At 44.3% G+C, this 19,438-nt stretch overlaps 1 protein-coding gene across 8 annotated transcripts in view; it reads left to right on the top strand.

The window, feature by feature from the left end:
• Positions 1–19,438, top strand: part of THOC6 (THO complex 6) — a 199,006-nt gene that overhangs the window by 134,712 nt on the left and 44,856 nt on the right. For 6 of the 8 annotated variants that reach the window (XM_033944771.1, XM_033944773.1, XM_033944775.1 and 3 more), the window contains 3 exons: positions 4,318–4,420; positions 4,675–4,724; positions 9,800–9,862. The exons of 1 other annotated variant lie outside the window; for it this stretch is intronic. In XM_033944771.1, coding sequence (XP_033800662.1) covers positions 4,318–4,420; positions 4,675–4,724; positions 9,800–9,862 — 216 coding nt within the window. The remainder of the gene's footprint in view (positions 1–4,317; positions 4,421–4,674; positions 4,725–9,799; positions 9,863–19,438) is intronic. One more of the 8 variants, XM_033944778.1, reaches the window with a different exon arrangement.

Here is a 19,438-nt window from a genome sequence, read left to right as displayed (position 1 = left end):
ACCCATTCCCTCCCCCACCTCAGCATCTCTTTCCCTCCCTTCCTCTCTCCCAAGTCCATGCCTTCTGTGTGCAAAAACCCATTCCCTCCCCCACCTCAGCATCTCTTTCCCTCTCTCCCAAGTTCATGCTTTCTGTGCCCAAAAACCCATTCCCTCCCCCACCTCAGCATCTCTTTCCCTCCTTTCCTCTCTCCCAAGTTCATGCTTTCTGTGTCCAAAAACCCATTCCATCCCCCACCTCAGCATCTCTTTCCCTCCCTTCCTTTCTCCCAAGTTCATGCCTTGTGTCCAAAACGCACTCCCTCCCCCTTTTGTCTCCCAGCCCATCTTAGCAACTTTCTCAGCAAAATGTAGCTCGAGCCGCGTAGGCTTGTCTTCTATTTCCTGCCTGTCCCGCTGCGCACACATAGCCGACCAGAAGTCTTCCCCGACGTCAGCACTGACGTCGGAGGGCGGGCTTTGCTTAAGCCCTCCCTCCGACGTCAGCGCTGACGTCGGGGAAGATTTCCGATCGGCTGTGTGAGCGGCAGGGCAGTCGGAGTAGAAGACGAGCCTCGCGACTCGAGTTATATTTAACCCCGCGGGTCCCCCATCGTCCCCCATCGTCCCCGTTCAGCTCTCTCTCCTGTGCACCCCCTGGTAGTACTGCCCTGATGGTGGCCCTGCACGTGCCAGCTGCAAGGCATTCGCGTGCCACAGTTGGCACGCGTGCCATAGGTTCGCCATCACTGCTATAGGTCATTCGACCACCAGAGGGCATCCGCTGAAAATCAGGGGAGGGAAATTTCGAGGTGATTCCAGGAAATACTTCTTCACAGAAAGGGTGGTCGATCATTGGAACAGTCTACCTCTGCAGGTGATTAAGGCCAGCAGCATGTCAGATTTTAAGAGAAAATGGGACATTCACGTGGGATCCCTAAGGGAGTAAAGTCAGGGGGGTGGGTCATTAGAGTGGGCAGACTTGATGGGCTATAGCCCTTTTCTGCCGTCATATTCTATGTTTCTATGTTAGGTTTGTGAAGAGGAAGGTTTTCACAGCCTTCCTGAAGCTCCAAAGTTCATCTAGTCCCAGATCTGACAGTGTTTTGATGAAATCTTGTGGGGCGCCCGTGACTTCTGGGTAGTCCACGAAGTTGAGGTCAAGTCTGGGAATGGTTGGTCTGGTATTCCTTGGGCCGCACAAGGGGCCCTTGGGAGAGGTTCACTTGTTTGGCAGCCTTTTATAGGGCTGAAGAGGAAAGCAATGTAAGCTCCGGGGAAGAAGGGGGCGGGAATTCCTGCCAAAGAAAATCAAGCAGAGAGATGGAGTCTCGGTGCAGTGAGGGGGATGACTGGCCTCCCTTCCCCTCACTGTGCAGAAGATAAACGTTGAACCGCTGGAGCCCAGAGCCCTTTAAAGGGCTGAAGAGAAGCAAGGCTGGCTCCAGGGAAGAAGAGGGTGGGGCTTCCCGCCAAAGAACAAAGTTAAAGATGGAAGCTCTTGGTGCAGTGAGGGGGTCGATTTGGTCACTCAGCCGGCTCCATCCACTTCTTCCATCTGGCTTTGTGTGTGCTCGCAGTCTGCTACCTTCCCCTGGCACCCTGATATGAGCGTTTTAATCTCAGAGCAGTATGACTCTCTGGAAGGTGCTCTTAAGATAGAAAGGGTCATGTCTCGTTTCTATCCTCTGGCACAGGAGTGCAAGCAGCTTCTGGGTCAGCCTATGGTGGATTCTTTGATTGTGCAGGTGACTAAGAACACCTCTCTACCCAGTGAAGGAGGTGTGATGCTTAAAGATACGCAGGATCGCCGTGTGGATGTGGTCCTACAGAGATTCTTTGATGCATCTACTTTAGGCATAAAGGCTGCTTTGGCGGCATCCTTTGTTATATGTACCTGTCTCTCTCAACTGTGCACGCCGGAAACTTAGGCTGTGGATCCTCCTCCTCAGCTTCTTTTGGCTGGGTCAGATTATGTTGCTGACGCCTTGTATGACCTTATACAGGTTCTGGCAAAAGTGTTGGTGTACTTCATTTCTGCCCACAGGATGCTCTGGATCAGACAATGGGCTGGTGATTCCACTTCCAAGGCTACTTTGGCTGGACTTCCCTTTAAGAGGCAGTTATTGATTGGCAGGGGCCTGGTTGTCCTCATGAATTCTGTGGTGGACCATCGCCCTAAGCCCTGCCTAATAGCAGACCCAGGATCTAGAGGTTTTGATTGTTCTAATTTTCATGGTTCTAGGTGATTCCACCTGTATGCGAGTGCCACGTCGCAGAGATTTTCCCAGGGCTCCCGGCAATGGTATGCCAGCTGCAGGTGATACCAGCCCTCCACCAGTTGCTGATCAGCTGTGGGAACTCAGGACAGGAAGATGCTTGTGTCAAATCAACCAGTACAGTGGCCTTCCACCCTTTTTTGTGTTTTAAAAGAAGTAACCCCCAAGATATCCACTCACAATATTCGCCACCAATCACACCGACGCACCCACTCCAAACACCAGAACACCCCCCCCCCCCCGAAGTAAGTCAGCCGGTCCGAGTGTTTGAAGAGCGGGCTGCTATACAGTATTTGAGACGAGCGCCTTCCCAATAAATGATCACATACGTGTGCATCACGTGTAAGCACACACAACGCCAATGAGTGCAGCACAGAGCGCTCATCGACGCTGTGCGTGCTTACACATTTATCGGGATGGCGCTCGTTTTGCAAGCCAAAATTTGTGGGAGTGTTTTGCTCGTTTTGCAAAACACTCGCAAACTGAGGTTTGACTGTATATTGGGATTGGATCACTAATATGTGTGAATTTAGAATAAAAACTTGTACTGTAACTATGCCATATTGTAATTTGTTAACTGTATATTATGTATGTTAACCTGTAATCCATTCTGAGCTCTTTGGGGAGGACAGGCTAGAAAATGAAATAACTAAATAATAACTTACTGCCTTGGTCTCTCTCCTCCTTCTCTTTATGTGAGCAGCAAAAATGATAAAGGCTGGTGGCATCTTTATAAACAACAGTAGTAACACATATAGGAACAACCGTCTTTTATCATAAAGTGGTGCTCAGATTCCAAGATGGAAGGTTAAAGAACTCAATAGGGACGAAAGCCCTTAAGAGACTTAAATGGTATCGATCATTGCACCGGGTTGTAAAAGATGTTTTGAAGTACTGATAAATCTGATTTGTAAAGTTCAAACGTCCATAAAGTGCAAAAATAGTCCAATTTTTAAGCAACTACGTATGATTAAAGCTTCAGTAGAGTAAGAGATATACTGAAGCTTTAATCATACGTAGTTGCTTAAAAATTGGACTATTTTTGCACTTTATGGACGTTTGAACTTTACAAATCAGATTTATCAGTACTTCAAAACATCTTTTACAACCCGGTGCAATGATCGATACCATTTAAGTCTCTTAAGGGCTTTCGTCCCTATTGAGTTCTTTAACCTTCCATCTTGGAATCTGAGCACCACTTTATGATAAAAGACGTTTGAAGTAGACATTGTTCCTATATGTGTTACTACTGTTGTCATGGCCCTTTAGGAACATTTTTTTGAATTATACCCAGTTGTTTATATTGGGATCTTTATAAACAAACCAGTTTAAGTTTTCAGTTCCAAGAAGTCTTAAAACACTGTACCCTTCCATTTTGTGTTCTTTATTCTTCTCACAGGCACCCTTATTCGCCTTGTGCCATTCACTTTTCATGTATTAACTCTTGCTTACTTCCTGCACTACTGTCTTTAATTATATGCTTACCTTACCTTCTGTGCACTGCTTTTACATCTCAAAACCTTTCCTCATTTTAAAAGTACTCAGAGAATGACGTGGAGACAGATTGTCCCTGTCCCTGCAAGGTCTGTCTCTATCCCCACCCCATCCCTACAAAATCTGCCACAGCCCCGACCCGTCCCTGCAAACTCTGTCCTCAACTCTACAAGCCTTCAAGGCTCGTGCAGATGAGGATGGAGCTCGTGGAGACAGACCCTGTGTGGATGGGAACCATGTCATTCTCCACTGATGGCTTTTTTTTCTTCATTTGTTGGACTTGAAGCAAGCCACATTTATACCACACTGAATGAATGTTTTTTTTTCCATATACTCATATATGATGCTGAGCCATCTTGCACATTTATCAGATGCCATTCTGTAAACCTCAGTAGGCCTGCCTATGAAATCTAATACTGAAAATTAATTGTGACTATTTTTCTTTATTCTTTTATGGCTTCCTTATTCTTCTCCCTATTCTAATATGGTGTTATTGAATCCCTTATACTTATCATTCTGTCCTCCCCTCTTCTTTCTCTATTTGTATTTTCATCCGTGCTCTCAGAATGTGTACCGTGGACACAAGGAGTATGTGCACTGTCTGGCCCTTCGCGAGCAGGTCCATGAATGTCTGTCAGGCAGCGAGGATGGAACTGTTCGACTTTGGGGTAAGCCCGTGGATCTTTACTGCCTAACCACTGGCAACATATTGTTAATCAATAAAAACTACAGATTTTAACAAAAAAGTCCCCTTGAACAACCCTCTTCTCCCACCTCCAGTCGGTGGAGACACTGACTTTGGACACGGACTTTGAAAAAGGAAAGCCACCAATGGAAAATGTGCATCGGTGCTACTGCATCAGGTTGATGCTGATAGTTATTGTTCTTATTGTAGTGCTTTATAATTAATTTTTTTCCACAGATGCACGAACTGGAGGACAAGTTCATGCAATTGAAGTTTACAAGTATGAGGTAAGGATCCAGAACCTGCTAGATGACTAACAAAATCAATTTTTTTTTTTTTTCAATTTCAACTGAAATCAAACCTACAAACAAATTTTTTTTTTCAGTTGAAACCACAATCAAAGCCATAATGCTTTTATTTCATCCCCCCCCCCCCGGTCCCTTGGGCCTTACTTACAAGCATTGGTGGTCCAGTGGGGCTGGAGTGATTCCCATTACTGTAACTCCTGCCCCTACCAGCTTGATGTTAGTCAAGGCAGCCATTTTTACAAACCAAACAGTCTTGCGAGACTGTTACCATGCTGGTTTCAATCTCAAAATGACTGGTGTGACCTCTGGAGACTGCCACTTGAAGTTGCTCCTGCCCCAACTGTACCACTGGCCAACCATGCTTGTAAGGTAGGTCTCGAGGAAAGAGAGGCTGTGGGTAGTGGTGGTGGAGGGGGATCCTGTTTTATTCCAGGTAGGGTTACCAGCAGTGTTCCCTCTAAGCGGGCGGGTGTTGTGAGCAAACTTTTTTCACTGTGAGCTAAAAATATCGGGCGCCAGCAAGTTATGAGCCAAATAAATATGTTGTCAAAGTTGCTGATACATGAGGACGAGGTATTCAAAGGAATTTTAGGCCTACACGCTAAATTAAATAACGTTAAATAATATTTTTAAGAACACAGAAATTGTAGGGATGAAATGATATCTTAATAAATGTTTTACAACAAATGTAGTTATGTCTGTTACATCCATATGTGTAAACTGTAAATTAAAAACAGTCCAGAAGACAATACGTTTGATGCTTTCAATTTCTAGACCAGTGTTTTTCAACCTTTTTTGGGCAAAGGCACACTTGTTTCATGAAAAAAATCACGAGGCACACCACCATTAGAAAATGTTAAAAAATTTAACTCTTTGCCTATATTGACTATATATAAAGTAATTCTCTTGAATAGGAATCAAATAAACACAAAGAAAGTATTTTATAATTACTTTATTATGAAATAAAAATTATAAAATACTTTATTCAGTGCGAAACCTGGGCCTGTTTGGCTGAACACAAAGCTGATATTCTGGCTGGAATGGAAGAAAGACACACACGTAGCTCTTCGTCAACAGCTCTCAGTCTCTCTCTGTATTTGGTTTTTATAGCATACAAAAATAGACAAATATACCCTCCATCCTTTTTATTAAACCACAATAGCAGTTTTTAGCGCAGGGAGCTGCGCTGAATGCCCAGCACTGCTCTTGACGCTCATAGGCTCCCTGCGCTAAAAACCACTATTGCGGTTTAGTAAAAGGGGACCATATTGTAAAATATAGACAGCAGATATAAATTCAGAACTGTGCATAGTAAGTGAAGGGAAGTTTTCATCTCTGGGAATTTACCCAGTTAACTATTAAGTTATTTGGGCAAATTCCTTTGAAAACTGTGGTAATACTGCCTCCACTTTGCTAAATTTAAAATAAAATCATTTTTCCTACCTTGTCTGGTGATTTCTGGTTGCACTTTCTTCTTCTGACTGTGCATCCAATCTTTCTTCCCTTCTATCAGCCTGTATGCTTTCTCTCCTCCACACCTCATTCCCTCCCCCAACTTTTTCTTCCTCTCTCCCTGACCTTTCTTTCTTTTTTTCTGTTTCTCTTCTTTCCTTCTGTTTCCCTGCCTGCCCCCTTTCTTTCTTTCTCCCAGCCTCCTGTCCAGCAGTAACTCTCTTCCCTTCCTCCCCTCCCAGCAGCATCTCTCCGTCTCCCTCTCCAGTAGCAGCTGTCCCTTTTTTTTCCTTGCCCAGCAGCTTCCCAGATTCCTTTCCCTCCTCCCCTCCCAGAAGCATCTCTCCTTCTCCCTTTCCAGTAGCAGCTGTCCCTTTTTTCCCCTGCCCAGCAGCTTCCCAGACTGATAGTGGTTTTCTCCCCTCCCAGCAGCTCTTCTTACTTCCCAGCGCAGCGATTCACGAAGGCAGCCTCGGGTCCTTTGTTGTGTCGCGCCGCCTCTGAGGAAAGAGGAAGTTGCATCATCAGAGGCAGCCGCGACTCAGCAAAAGCCCCGAGGCTGCCTTCGTGAATCGCTGCGCTGGGAAGTAAAGGAGAGCTGCAGAGAGGGGAGAAAGCCACTGTCGGAGGCTCCCCAAGATCTCTCCGGCCCAGCGCACGCTTCCGATGCTGATCTTGCAGAAGTTCAAATGAGTCAATCTTGCCGGTCCTGCGCTGTGACGAGAAACTTGTGCGCTGCGACCTAATATTTTGTGCGCCAGCGCACGCCAGCGCAGCTTAGCGGGAACACTGGTTTACCAGATGTCTGGATTTCCCCGGACATGTCCTCCTTTTAGAGGACATGTTCGGACGGCTTCTCAATACCCGGCACTTTGTCTGGGTTTTGAAAAGCTTCCAGCTAGGAGTGACGTTGGAACAGCATCTGCGCATGTTCGGATGCAACTCAGTGTTGTCATTGTGTCACACCAGCACATGTGTAGATGCTCTCCTGACAAGTGAACAGATTGAGGGGGCAGAACTGGGCAGGGCTATGCGGAACTGGGTGGGCCTGGAGGCGGGGTCATGGATCCAGATTTTAGTTCCAGAAAATCTGATAACCCTAGTTCCAGGGGACCTCAGAGGGGGGTTGCTCCTGTTAAGGGTGGGGAGGGAGAAAGCAGGGACTGCAACACAGTTTGTTTCAGCTCAAAACACACTTGCATTTTCATCCAAGGCTGAAACGACCAAATTAGGATTTTGGGTTGGGATTTTGTCACCAAAACCAAAATTTGGTTGGCCTCTAGAACCTACAACAGTTCTTTATCATAGAATTGTAAACAGCTTAGCCGGACCTCTTCTAGGTGGCTTATCAAGATTAAAATAAACTTGAAGTTGGAAAACATGGAGAGAACAACCATCCTAACTCTTTTTTCTTTCTGACCAAGAACACACGAAGCCCAGTTTTACATAGAATGTAAAGATGGGCTTTAAGATGTTCACAGTTCCAATGGTATTTTACAAAAGACAATCTTTTGTTAAAAAATGGAAAAGATATGTTAGAGTGCAAGTTTATTTGCTGGCACCTAAAGATCAGCCTGCTCTTCCAAACCTCCCATGTATGCAACCTCTTAAGACTGATTGTAAAGATATTCATGCAGCCCTGACCTCCCCCCCTTCTGCAGGAGTATGTAAATTTCCTTCTTTGCTCCCCAGACCCAGCCCCAAGCAGTTAAGATTCCCTCCCCAAAACCCATATAAAGATCAAGCAGATACCCCGACACTGAATCCACATCAAGTATCCCCATCCCTGGCACCTTCTGAGGGTTATCCTTGATGATCCAGTCTGAAGTAGAGGTCTGCATGGGAACGGGGATCGCAGGAATCCCCCCTAACTTACGGGACTCCCACGGGGACCCCCCTCTGGCCCACGGGACTGTAAGGTCATGCACGACATACTTCTTGAATGGAGAAACTTTAACTAGGACTTCAGCAGAACGAGATTTAGGAGTAATCATCAGTGCAGACATGAAAACTGCCAATCAAGTGGAGAAGGCTTCATCTAAGGCAAGGCAGATATTGAGTTGTATCAATAGAAGTTTCGTCAGCCGAAAGCCTGAAGTCATAATGCCGTTGTACAGGGCCATGGTGAGACCTTATCTGGAGTACTGTGTGCCATTCTGGAGGCCACATTACAGTAAAGATGTGCGCAGAATTGAATCAGTTCAACGGACGGCCACCAGGATGATCTTGGGGCTCAAGGATCTCTCGTACAAAGAGAGACTGAACAAATTGCAGCTCTACACTCTTGAGGAACGTAGGGAGAGGGGAAACATGATCGAAACATTTAAGTACCTCACGGGACGTGTCGAAGTGGAAGATGATATTTTCTTTCTCAAGGGACCCTCGGCCACAAGAGGGCACCCGCTCAAACTCAGGGGCGGAAAATTTCACGGCGACACCAGAAAGTATTTCTTCACAGAGAGAGTGGTTGATCATTGGAACAAGCTTCCAGTGCAGGTGATCGAGGCAGACAGCGTGCCAGACTTTAAGAATAAATGGGATACCCATGTGGGATCCCTACAAGGGTCAATATAAGGAAATTGGGTCATTAGAGCATAGACAGGGGGTGGGTAAGCAGAGTGGGCAGACTTGATGGGCTGTAGCCCTTTTCTGCTGTCATCTTCTATGTTTCTATGGGTGTAGAAGAGAACCTAAACTGTGTAGTGGATGAACAGGAAAATAAATATCTATTAAATGTTGGACGTGTTCCTAGATATTAGCAACAATGGATGAACTTGTTGCAATAACAGTAAGATGCTTAAGCAGCTGGGCCCATGGTTGGAAGTTTGCAGATGGTAGGAGTTTGATCAGCAGATGACTCTTGTTGGCGTATCAAAGGCAGACAAGACCCAAATTATGTCATTTAACAGTAGTTCATTTAAATCCCAAACCAACTTCTTCAGTTTTGTTTTGTTTTTAATCACTGAATTCAGTTGCCAGTTGTCCAAGATATATTAGGTTTTTACATATTAATACAAGTCTCAAGTTTGACATGGAACAAAGTTTGTCTGTCCCCGCAGGCTCTGTCGCTGTCCCTGCCCCTGGGCTCTGTCCCCATCTCCGCCCCGTGGTTACCCGCAGGTACCTGTCTCTGTGTCATTCTCTATGAAGAGCCTATCAGAGTGGAAGACCTCATAGTCCCTTTAGGTCCTATGCTGAAGTTTTGTTTAGGCATTGCTACTGCAGAACTTGAACCACTACTCTAGGATAAGAGAAAACTGACCCAGATGCATCTACAGCAGTGGAAGCGATGCTCAGCACCTGAGTTATTTGAGTGGGCAGACTTGTTGGGCCGAATGCCCTTTTCTGCCGTCATATTCTATGTTTCTATGAAAAGTTTGTGTAAGTGGTAGTCTATATCCAATTTGGACCTATCTTCCCAGTATTACATTGTTCTCACACTATTACCAAGTTCACCTTTACCTACTGTTAATAGCTTTTTTGGTTTCACATGCACTGTCATCAAACTGAGTATTCAAATTATTTCACCTGTGAACAGCTAAACTTCAGTTCCTCGAACCCCAGTCAAACAGTGTATAAACTATTTTTTGTTTTAAATTCAGGAATGTTGTAGGCCACAATATGGAAAGTGGATAGGCTGCCTAGCAACAGAATCTGATTGGATGGTGAGTGAGAATGAAAAGGGGAATCAAGTTCCTTAACATTGCATTCTGATTACTGTAGATAGTGCATGTATCATAACCATCTAAAACTATGATCTATTCTGAACTGATATATACCTTGGGTATGTTGATCTTTTTTGGTTTTGATTTCTGTGCCATAAAGGGAAAATAAATGTAATATTTGGAGTTAGCATAATAGTGTTATTCTTCCACTAGGGACTTTCATATCTGTTAAAATTGCCACTATTGGCCGGATTCTCAAAATCTATCGTTGTCCTTAATGATGGTAGCTAAAACGGTACCAGCCAGTTTAGTTACCAATATTTTACCGGTCGATTATCAAAATGGCTCACCATCATGTTTTCCAACCTTCCTAGCACTCTCTGACTCTGCCATGCAAATGTAGTACAACGAGGTCATTAATATTAAAATGGTAGTAAAATGGACTCATTAATATTTAAAGGAGCAGTTTGTGTGATTATCTATTATCACCAAGTGATTCTGTAACCTTGTTGTGCTACACTTGTGGGCAAAATTTTCCGTCAGGGTCTAAGCTGTCCATAGCCTTACTTTCTGGTCAGGCACTGACAGAAAAGTAAGACATGACAGCTCAGAACCCCACCCCCCTACTTTTCTGGCAGAAAAAAAAGACTCTCGACAGCCCTGCACTTTATACAGAAGGATCGCAGGAAGGATACCTACCTCCTCCTGTTGTTGGTGTCCTCTGACAACCTCCAAAACCCCTCTGCACTTTAAACTGAAGGACAGCAGGAGGGTTGCCCACTCCCTCCTGCCGTTGGAGGTCCCCTGCCCCCAACCCCCCTGACACATTTTAAACTGAAGGATGGCAGGAGGGATGCCCTGTCCCTACTGCTGTCAGGGTCACTCATTTCCTGCACCCCCCCCCCACAACCCCCTGCATCTCCACCACACACCCCTATACCTTGAAGATGAAAGCCGTCAAAAGGGATGCCTATTCCCTCCAGCCAGCAGGCCCGCCTGTTCAAAATGACAGACCTTCCCCTTCCCAGTGCACTCCTGGAATGCACCAGGGAGGGGCCTAAGGCTCCAATTGGCCCAGGTGCCTTGGTCGCCCAGGATGCACCAGGAAGGGAAGGCCTGCCAGTTTGAAAAGTCTGGCCTGCCAGCCAGAGGGTATAGGCTTTCCTCCTACTGGCCTTCATTTTCATCAAGGTATGGGAAGGGGTGCAGGAGATTGTCAGGTGGGGGGGTCGTGGGGTGCAGGGGGTTGTCAAGGGGAGGCATGGGACCCTGACGGTGGGAGGGGGAGTGGGCATCCCTCTTGCCGTCCTTCAGTTTAAAGTGCAGGGGATGTTGAGTGGTTATTGGGGGGGCGGGGACCCCAAATGGCAGGAGAGAGTGGGCATCCCTCCTGTCATCCTTTGATTTAAAATGCGGGAGGTTGGTGGGGGGGTGGGGGGGGCCAGTGGTAGCAGGTAGTGAGCATCGCAGCTCTCCTTGCTAGCTGAGCCCATCGCAGCAGTGGAAGCCTCTGGCAAGGAGAGTAGCAGCCAAGGACATGTTGGTTATTTTACTTTTGACAGGAGGGAGGAGCTGTATTTAGTGATTTACACTTCTGAGCAAATGCTGGGCACAGTCCTCCCCCCTTTACTGGCAATTCGTCACAAATAGTGTGTATATATTTTGCATGCTATTATGCTGACAATCACCCATAAAAGAATCGCTCCCACTACGGTCATTACATTGACTTGCCGGATTTTACAAGCAAGTTTTGAGAATCTTCCATTGTTAGGCTGATTTAGTTGTGTTTTTTCTATGGACTTGCACTTCCAGTTTGCCCTTGTGTGGAGATACAGACTTTAAAATGGAATGAAATCAACTCATTCTGCTTGTCAGGGTTGATGTGAATCGGGTATAAACCTTGTGTGGTTGATATGTAGTATTTACAGCTCTCAAGGAGAAGTTAGTATCAGTAGTGTACAAGGTAGGAATCAAGATGCATATGTCAAGTTTTGAAGGAAATAACATTCTATCTCCTTGCTACCAACATTTGTTACTGCTGTGGCTGGGTTTCCACGTCCTATCAGGGGAAAAAAAAAACTCCTGATGGTTATGTTGGAAATAAATTTAAAGTCTACAGTGCCAGTTGCAAGATTCCATTCTACTGTATGTTGACATACAAGTGATCAAAAAACAAACAGGCCTGCCTCAGGAGTCTTGCAGTTAAGTCATAAAACCATAGATATATTGATCCATATGTTCATGTTTTGCAATCAGTTCTCTTGAAAAACACCATGTCAGTGGCTAACAGTGAGTGCAACAAAACCGCATACAAATGAAAATACACTCGCTGTCAGCCACCGGCTTGGTGTTTTTCAAGAGAACTGATTGCAAAACTTGAACATATGGATCAATATATCTATGGTTTTATGACATAACTGCAAGACTCCTGAGGCAGGCATTTTTTGGGCCGAAACACAACCGTGTCGAGTCTGTTATAAAATAAAAGGAGTGAGCACCATCTGGTCTCTTTGTTGTTGCTTTTGTGACATACAAGTGAGACATACCCCACGCAAAGTCCCTTGTAATTTCTAAGGACCCAAAGAAAAGGCTAGACATTTATACATTTTTCTAAACAAAGACCCAGCTGTAGTTTTTATTTAATCAAAACATTTCAAAATATTTTAATTTAATTTGTTATGATCCTCAAACAAAAGAGAAAACACACTCCTGCCCATTCATCACATCTTTCTTGACAAAGCACTAACCTTTGAGGTATTTGTGGTATAGTACAAATAAAAATTGTATTGTATTATATTCTCATTTAACTATTAGTTTTACCTATAGACAATAGCCCTTTTCCTCTGATCAGGCCTGCCCCTTTCTGAAAACAGGAAGTTGCATCAGAAGGGGTGGGCCAGGTCAGAGGCAAAGGCCTGGTGAAGGGTGCAGGCAGCCTTTCTGAATGGATGCCGCTGGTTTGCAGGGTTGAAGACTGGATTCCAAGGTAGGCTGGTTGCCAGAAGGGTGGGGGGAAGAGCAACAATGTTGATCCAGGTGGGGGAAGGAGAGATGCCAGACTGTGCAGGTGGGAAGGAGGGAGGGAATTAAGAGAACTGGTTTCAGAGCCAAGAGAGGGAGGGAAGAGGGAAATAAGGAAAGGTGCCCTTGAGGAAGGGGTGGAGAGAGAGTTGGATTTGGCGATAGAGAGTGGGGGATAGGGGGGAGAGACAGTTGGACCTGGGAGTAGGGGAAAGGAGAAAGATAGTTGGACCTAGGGATGGAAGAAAGGAAGATATTTTTTTGGGGGGGGCCCTTTTAGGTTCAGGCCCCTTTGGGCACAGGTCCACATCCAAGCCCCTCCAAAGCTACAGTATTTTTCCAATGGCTGGTAGGGACGGAAAGGGAAATTCAAAGTACCAGATTAGATCTTTGGCCATTACTTAAGTCAATTTAATTGTTTTGAAACTGTCTCAAATTCTTTGGGAGATTTAGCGGTATATAAGACACCACATTAAATTTAAAAAATTAAATTAAAATTAGGGTAGCTAAAGCCAAGTCAGTTGAAGAAAATCTGCTGCCTGAGTCACCTCCTTCCTCCTTTTGCTGCCTCAAGAGCGAAGAAGTTAGCCTCATGTCTCCAGCCACTGACATTTGTGGTCCCCAAGCACAAGGAAGAAGGAGGCGGATGGATTACTTTGACTGGCAGGACTTTGGTATTCCCACCAGCCAAAGGTATGATACCTAATGTGGGGAAGAAGGAGAAGAAATGCATGGCTCCCTAGTCCCTTCCTGTGCTCCCTTCCAATGGACTGCTAGCTGTGCCCTGCCTTTAATCTTGCAATTAATTGTGATTAAAACTTTTAATCAAAATATAGTTCTAATAATAAAATATCTTAATAGGCAGTATAGGTTGCTTTCATTGGTGCTTCTGAAAGGATATAGATAGAGTGGAAGCAATATTAAGTCTGTTTTTCAAAGAAATTTGCCCAAGAAACTTAATAGGTAGTTTAGAAGATTCTTCAGGCTAAAAACTCACTTGGGAATTTACATTGATGCTCATGGCATTTTCTACTCCAGCACAAAATTTCAAATGAAACTGTCCCCCATATGAAGTAGAGAACCATACAAAAGTGTGTGTGTACTCTCTAGCTGGACTTTCTGGTACTCTTTCAAACTGTGCCCCCAGCCCTACCAGGTCTGCCCATGATAGAAAGTTCTTGTACATGCTGCCAATTCTTTTTCTTAGCCTGCAGCAGACCCTTCACGGCCCATTTTTCTTTTTTAATATAATTTTTCTTTATTGAATTTTCAGTATAATACAAAACAACAATACATAACAGTTGACTGCAGATGTGGTTACATATTAAGCTCATAACAGAGTTATAAATAATGTGACATGAAGTATAAGTTCAAGAACTCATTTTCAGGATTATAAACTAAGTACAATGTGAGATGTAGAAAAATGGTAATATTGTGAAAAGATCATAGTCTTAACATGCAGCTCCTGATTGGTAAGGCCCGACTTTAGTACAGGAAGAGGCGGTCGGAGCATACAGCGAGTGATTTCCTTCACTCGCCGGCACTCCGGCTGCCCTCTTCTGCTTCTCCAGCTGCCCTCGCCTGTCTCCCCTGCCTAAAAACCGTATTCGCAGTTTTTCGAAATTTGCAGGGGTTCCTGGAACGGAACCCCTGCAAATTTCAGGGGAGTACTGTACTTAATTTATTAATAAATATCAGAATAATTTAGTCAGTGAACCTAATCCCCATCACTCACACTCACTTCCCAACTTTCACACACATACTACAGTCATTGTGATTACTTTTATCCAAAACTGGATCTTGGTTAGTTCATTAGTCCATGATCATCTAGTCAGAGAGGCTTCAAACTGAGAGTTGCACAACAGTCTAAGAAACTGTGATTTGCATGTGCTAAACACAATCGACAGGCCTCTCTGTCCTCATGATGGTCCTGTTCTTCAATTCATAAAGCATTCAGCTCAACACAAGACTGTGTTTCGCCACCTGGCATCTTCAGGAGCTGTGTTTGCAAGGCTCACCAACATCACAACTTCACCAGTAAACTAAGCATGACTCGAGCAGGGACCCAGGATTTGGCACAAGCCGGGATCAGCTGACAAGCAGGAAACACACCGTTTACCAGGAAATCAAACTGTTAATGAATATGCATGAGATCTATTGGCATACAATGAAAGCAGTGCATACAAATAGATCTCATATATATATATTCATTGGGGAAATCTTGAAAACCCGACTGGATTGCGGCCCTCGAGGAGGGACTTTGACACCCCTGTTCTAGACTATAGGATTATTTTCCCTTTACCTGTGTGGGTTGCAGAAGAGATCCATTCCTGCTTTTTCACTCCGCCTCTAGTGTACTTCACAGGCTAGCTTAGCTCCTCCCAGCAGACTTTCTCTTTTGCATGCATGGCTGCAGTTGTGTGTGTTCTGCTCTCCCAAAATTTATTATTTTTAATTTGACGTAGTTTTGTCCCCTGCGTTTAAAGTAAATTTGAAGCACTGCCTGTTTGAGAATTCACAGACTTTGGTCTGTAGCTGACAGTCCAATCCCTTTGGGTACCTGTTAGCCAGTCTGCTAGACTTCCTTGTAGCTCAGGGCCATATCCCTGACTTGGTCTCACTCCCTGTTAGGCGGGGGGGTTAAGCACAGACTGTTCAGCACACTTAGGGGGCTCAGTAGTGTTCTGCAGCATGCAGGCCTCCCCTTCGCAGAAGCAGGTGATAACATGCTCAGCCCGTCGGGGCAGTCGTCTTTGCTTTTGGGGCTTGGTTCTGTGGCTTCAGCCAGCTGCGAGACAGACCCTCCGCAGCCTAAGAAACGCTGCAAGATAGACCCTCCGCAGCCTAAGAAATGCAAATCTAAGTGACTCTGCAGGTGACTATGCCCCAGGGTCCAGATACTTTCTCAGAGTTCATGAGAATTTTGTGATCTGAGTTTTAATCTGCGGGCCGGCTGCTGGGTTCTCTTCTGTTCCCCCTGCGATGTCTCCTCAACGATGTGTCCTCGGGAATATCAACATCTCCTCCCGATCTGACTGTTCCTTCTTCACAGCCCATTCAAGGGGCTACGATGGTGGATCCAGACTTCGCTGATCATTTATTTGCCAGTGCTGCACTACCCGGATTGGGGGATGATGATCCGGATCCACCTCGTTTTCAGATGGTGACCGTGAGGTCAGTCATTGCAGCGTGTCTCTGGGGAAGTTTCTGGCCTCCCTAGATTTTACAGAGGCATATTTGCATAGTTGCATTTTTCCAGTTCATCGCAAGTTCCTGAGGTTTCATGTGCTGGATCAGCATTATTAGTTTTCAGTTCTGCTATTTAGACTGGCGACAGTGCCCCAGAAGTTCCACCAAAGTGATGGTGGTAGTAGAAGCTCATCTGACGAAGATGGGGTTACAAGTCCACCCATATTTGGACGACTGGTTGATCAGAGCACCCTCGTTGGAAGAGGGGCACTCCATGGTGGAAAAGGTGTTCTGTAGGTTCTTACCTCAATAATCTTATTTTTGGTAGAAATGTACATCAGTCTTGACCAGTGGGTTATTTTCCTTTCTAACCATGAGTTGTATAGTTGCTCTCAGGCAGTGGCTTATTCGTTCCACCTTGTTTTCCATGCTTTTTTTATATTGATACTGTTTGTTCAACAATAATTGTTGCAGAGCAAAAGTGATTTGTTGGGAATGTTCCCATACTCCTCCTTTTTATTTCTGCTCTAATAGTGGTTTACAACTGCGTTGAGATAAACTGAGGAGCTATAGCACAGCCCAATGAGGAAGGAGGCAGAGCCAAAAAAGGTAGATGATGTCTTCTACACCAGGGTTCCCAACCCTGTCCTGGAGGACCATCAGGCCAGTCGGGTTTTTGGGATAGCCCTAATGAATATGCATGACAGAGATTTGCATATAATGGAGGTAACAGGCATACAAATCTGCCCCATGCATACTTATTAGGGCTATCCCAAAAACCCGACTGGCCTGGTGGTCCTCCAGGACAGGGTTGGGAACCCTGGTGTAGAAGACATCATCTACCTTTTTTGGCTCTGCCTCCTTCCTCATTGGGCTGTGCTATAGCTCCTCAGTTTATCTCAACGCAGTTGTAAACCACTATTAGAGCAGAAATAAAAAGGAGGAGTATGGGAACATTCCCAACAAATCACTTTTGCTCTGCAACAATTATTGTTGAACAAACAGTATCAATATAAAAAAAGCATGGAAAACAAGGTGGAACGAATAAGCCACTGCCTGAGAGCAACTATCACTTACACTTATGGAGCTGTCTTACTCTCACTTGCATAGCAGTAGAAATGACTCTACTTTTCAGACCTGTCTGACAAGAGAAGATCCCAACATTTATAGACACATACCTGTCTGAGACAGTAAACAGGTGAAAACATTTGACAGAGCAAGCCAACAAGACTGATGTACCTTTCTACCAGAAAGAAGATATTGAGGTAAGAACCTAATCTTTCCTTATGCTTTTCTAGGGTGATGATAGGTTACAGTTTACTAATAGTTCTCTTCCTGTATTACATATACATTTGAATCACCTAATTAATTAATTATTTTTGGTATTTATATACTACTTATAGTCTATGTGGTTTACATTCAGGTACTCAAGTAGATGATGGCAGAAAAAAAGGCCAACAAATCCATCCGGCATTCCCAATTATTTTTGCCAACATGAATAAGGATATATAACCCACTCACTAGCTTGTAAGATATCACTTCTTAAGGATGGTTTTTATTGTCTCCTTTCTTTGTGTGTCTTATATTTTGCATATATGTGCCAACATATATACATAAAGGGCCTATAAAAACTTGACTGGCTTTAAATATTTGCACCTGGTCAAAGTGCATAATTTAACAACAGGTAGAGGTGCGGTCTGAGCAGAGAACAGGCATCAGTCACAAGTATATATGAGTTCGTCATGACAGATGAGAGTATACAGCATGGCTAATTGTTTCACCACCATATGCTTGCCATAATATTTCAAGAGTTTCATTACCAATTGTTCCGCCACTTATTTCTGTCAGATGGGATGATCAGTGACACTCAGAAAAGCACACAGACAATATAAAAGCATAAACAATAACCCTTTATTACATATATATATATATGAATATAAGAATAAAATAGCATCACCGTAATCCCAGGCAACGACCATCTTCACAATTGGGAATCCCTGCAATTGATAGGTGGGTGGACACGGGAGACTATCCCTTTAGACGTCTTGGATTCTAATGTTAGGGGCAGAGTCCCGTCCTTATAAATGGGTGAAAGCTGCTGAGTTCAAAAGCATGAACAGCTGGTCCTGCGATTCAGGTACACCCGGTCCTGGTCTTTTGTTCTTTGTTGTTTTGGGCAACCCCCAGGTCAAAGAGGTCAAGATAGCAGATACTTGTTGCAGAAACCAGCTTCCCATCTGGTTTTACTGTCCTTTTGATGTTTGGGCAACCCCCAGGTCAAAGAGGTCAAGATAGCAGATACTTGTTGCAGAAACCAGCTTCCCATCTGGTTTTACTGTCCTTTTGATGTTGTTTGGGCAATCCCCAGGTCAAAGAGGTCAAGATAGCAGATACTTGTTGCAGAAACCAGCTTCCCATCTGGTTTTACTGTCCTTTTGATGTTGTTTGGGCAACCCCCAGGTCAAAGAGGTCAAGATAGCAGATACTTGTTGCAGAAACCAGCTTCCCATCTGGTTTTACTGTCCTTTTGATGTTGTCTTGGCAACCCCCAGGTCAAAGAGGTCAGATAAGCAGACTTGAGGAGACATATTACGTAGTATGTTGAGTTTCAGTTACCCCCTGGCCATAGGCATAACAGTCCACCCCTGGATCCTCAAGTCTGCACCTCCCAATAAGAAATCATCCGAATAAAGGGAGAGAGTGTCCGTTTGTATACACAATAGGTAAACCCACAATTAAGAAATGTTAACATAAGGATAGCTAAACAAAAATATAGAGTAAGGGATGAAGAGTAAAAGCATCCCACCAATGGTGTGCAGTGGTAGCTTCACTGTGATCTGCCACAGAATGCAAGTTAGTATTGCAAAATTCAGTATCTATAGGATTGCTATATTTTGCATGGCTTCTTTATAGATGGCAATAAAATAATTGGAGTAAGTACATTGGCAAAAGAAAAATTAATATTTACATTTGATATAAACATACTGAAAAGGGAGCTTGAATAGCAGGAATCGCAAGTTCAACAGTACTGCTAGCAACACAAACATTTTTATGTGATATTTCTTGTATAAAGGTATAACCTTGTGGTGGAATGGTCCATTGGCACAAATTGTAAGTATGTTGTAAAGAACATGGTTCATAGATGACACGTTTGTCTTATTTTGTTCATCTATTTGTTGCCCATGACAAGTGGGAAACCCTAATTGGGGTCCCAATGTCAAAGGCATCACCGTAAAAGGACACATTGTTTCATTTCAAAATTACACCATTTTCTATCTAAGGGTACAGAATGTGATGTGGTTTTAAAAAAACACAACACAGTTATCATTGACGACATGTAACATTAACTGATCATATCGTACAGTA

The sequence above is a fragment of the Geotrypetes seraphini genome, chromosome 5 (assembly GCF_902459505.1).
Source record: "Geotrypetes seraphini chromosome 5, aGeoSer1.1, whole genome shotgun sequence".
Classification (NCBI taxonomy): Eukaryota; Metazoa; Chordata; class Amphibia; order Gymnophiona; family Dermophiidae; genus Geotrypetes; species Geotrypetes seraphini.
Note: the sequence above shows the minus strand (reverse complement) of the source record. Positions and strands in the feature narration are given on the sequence as shown.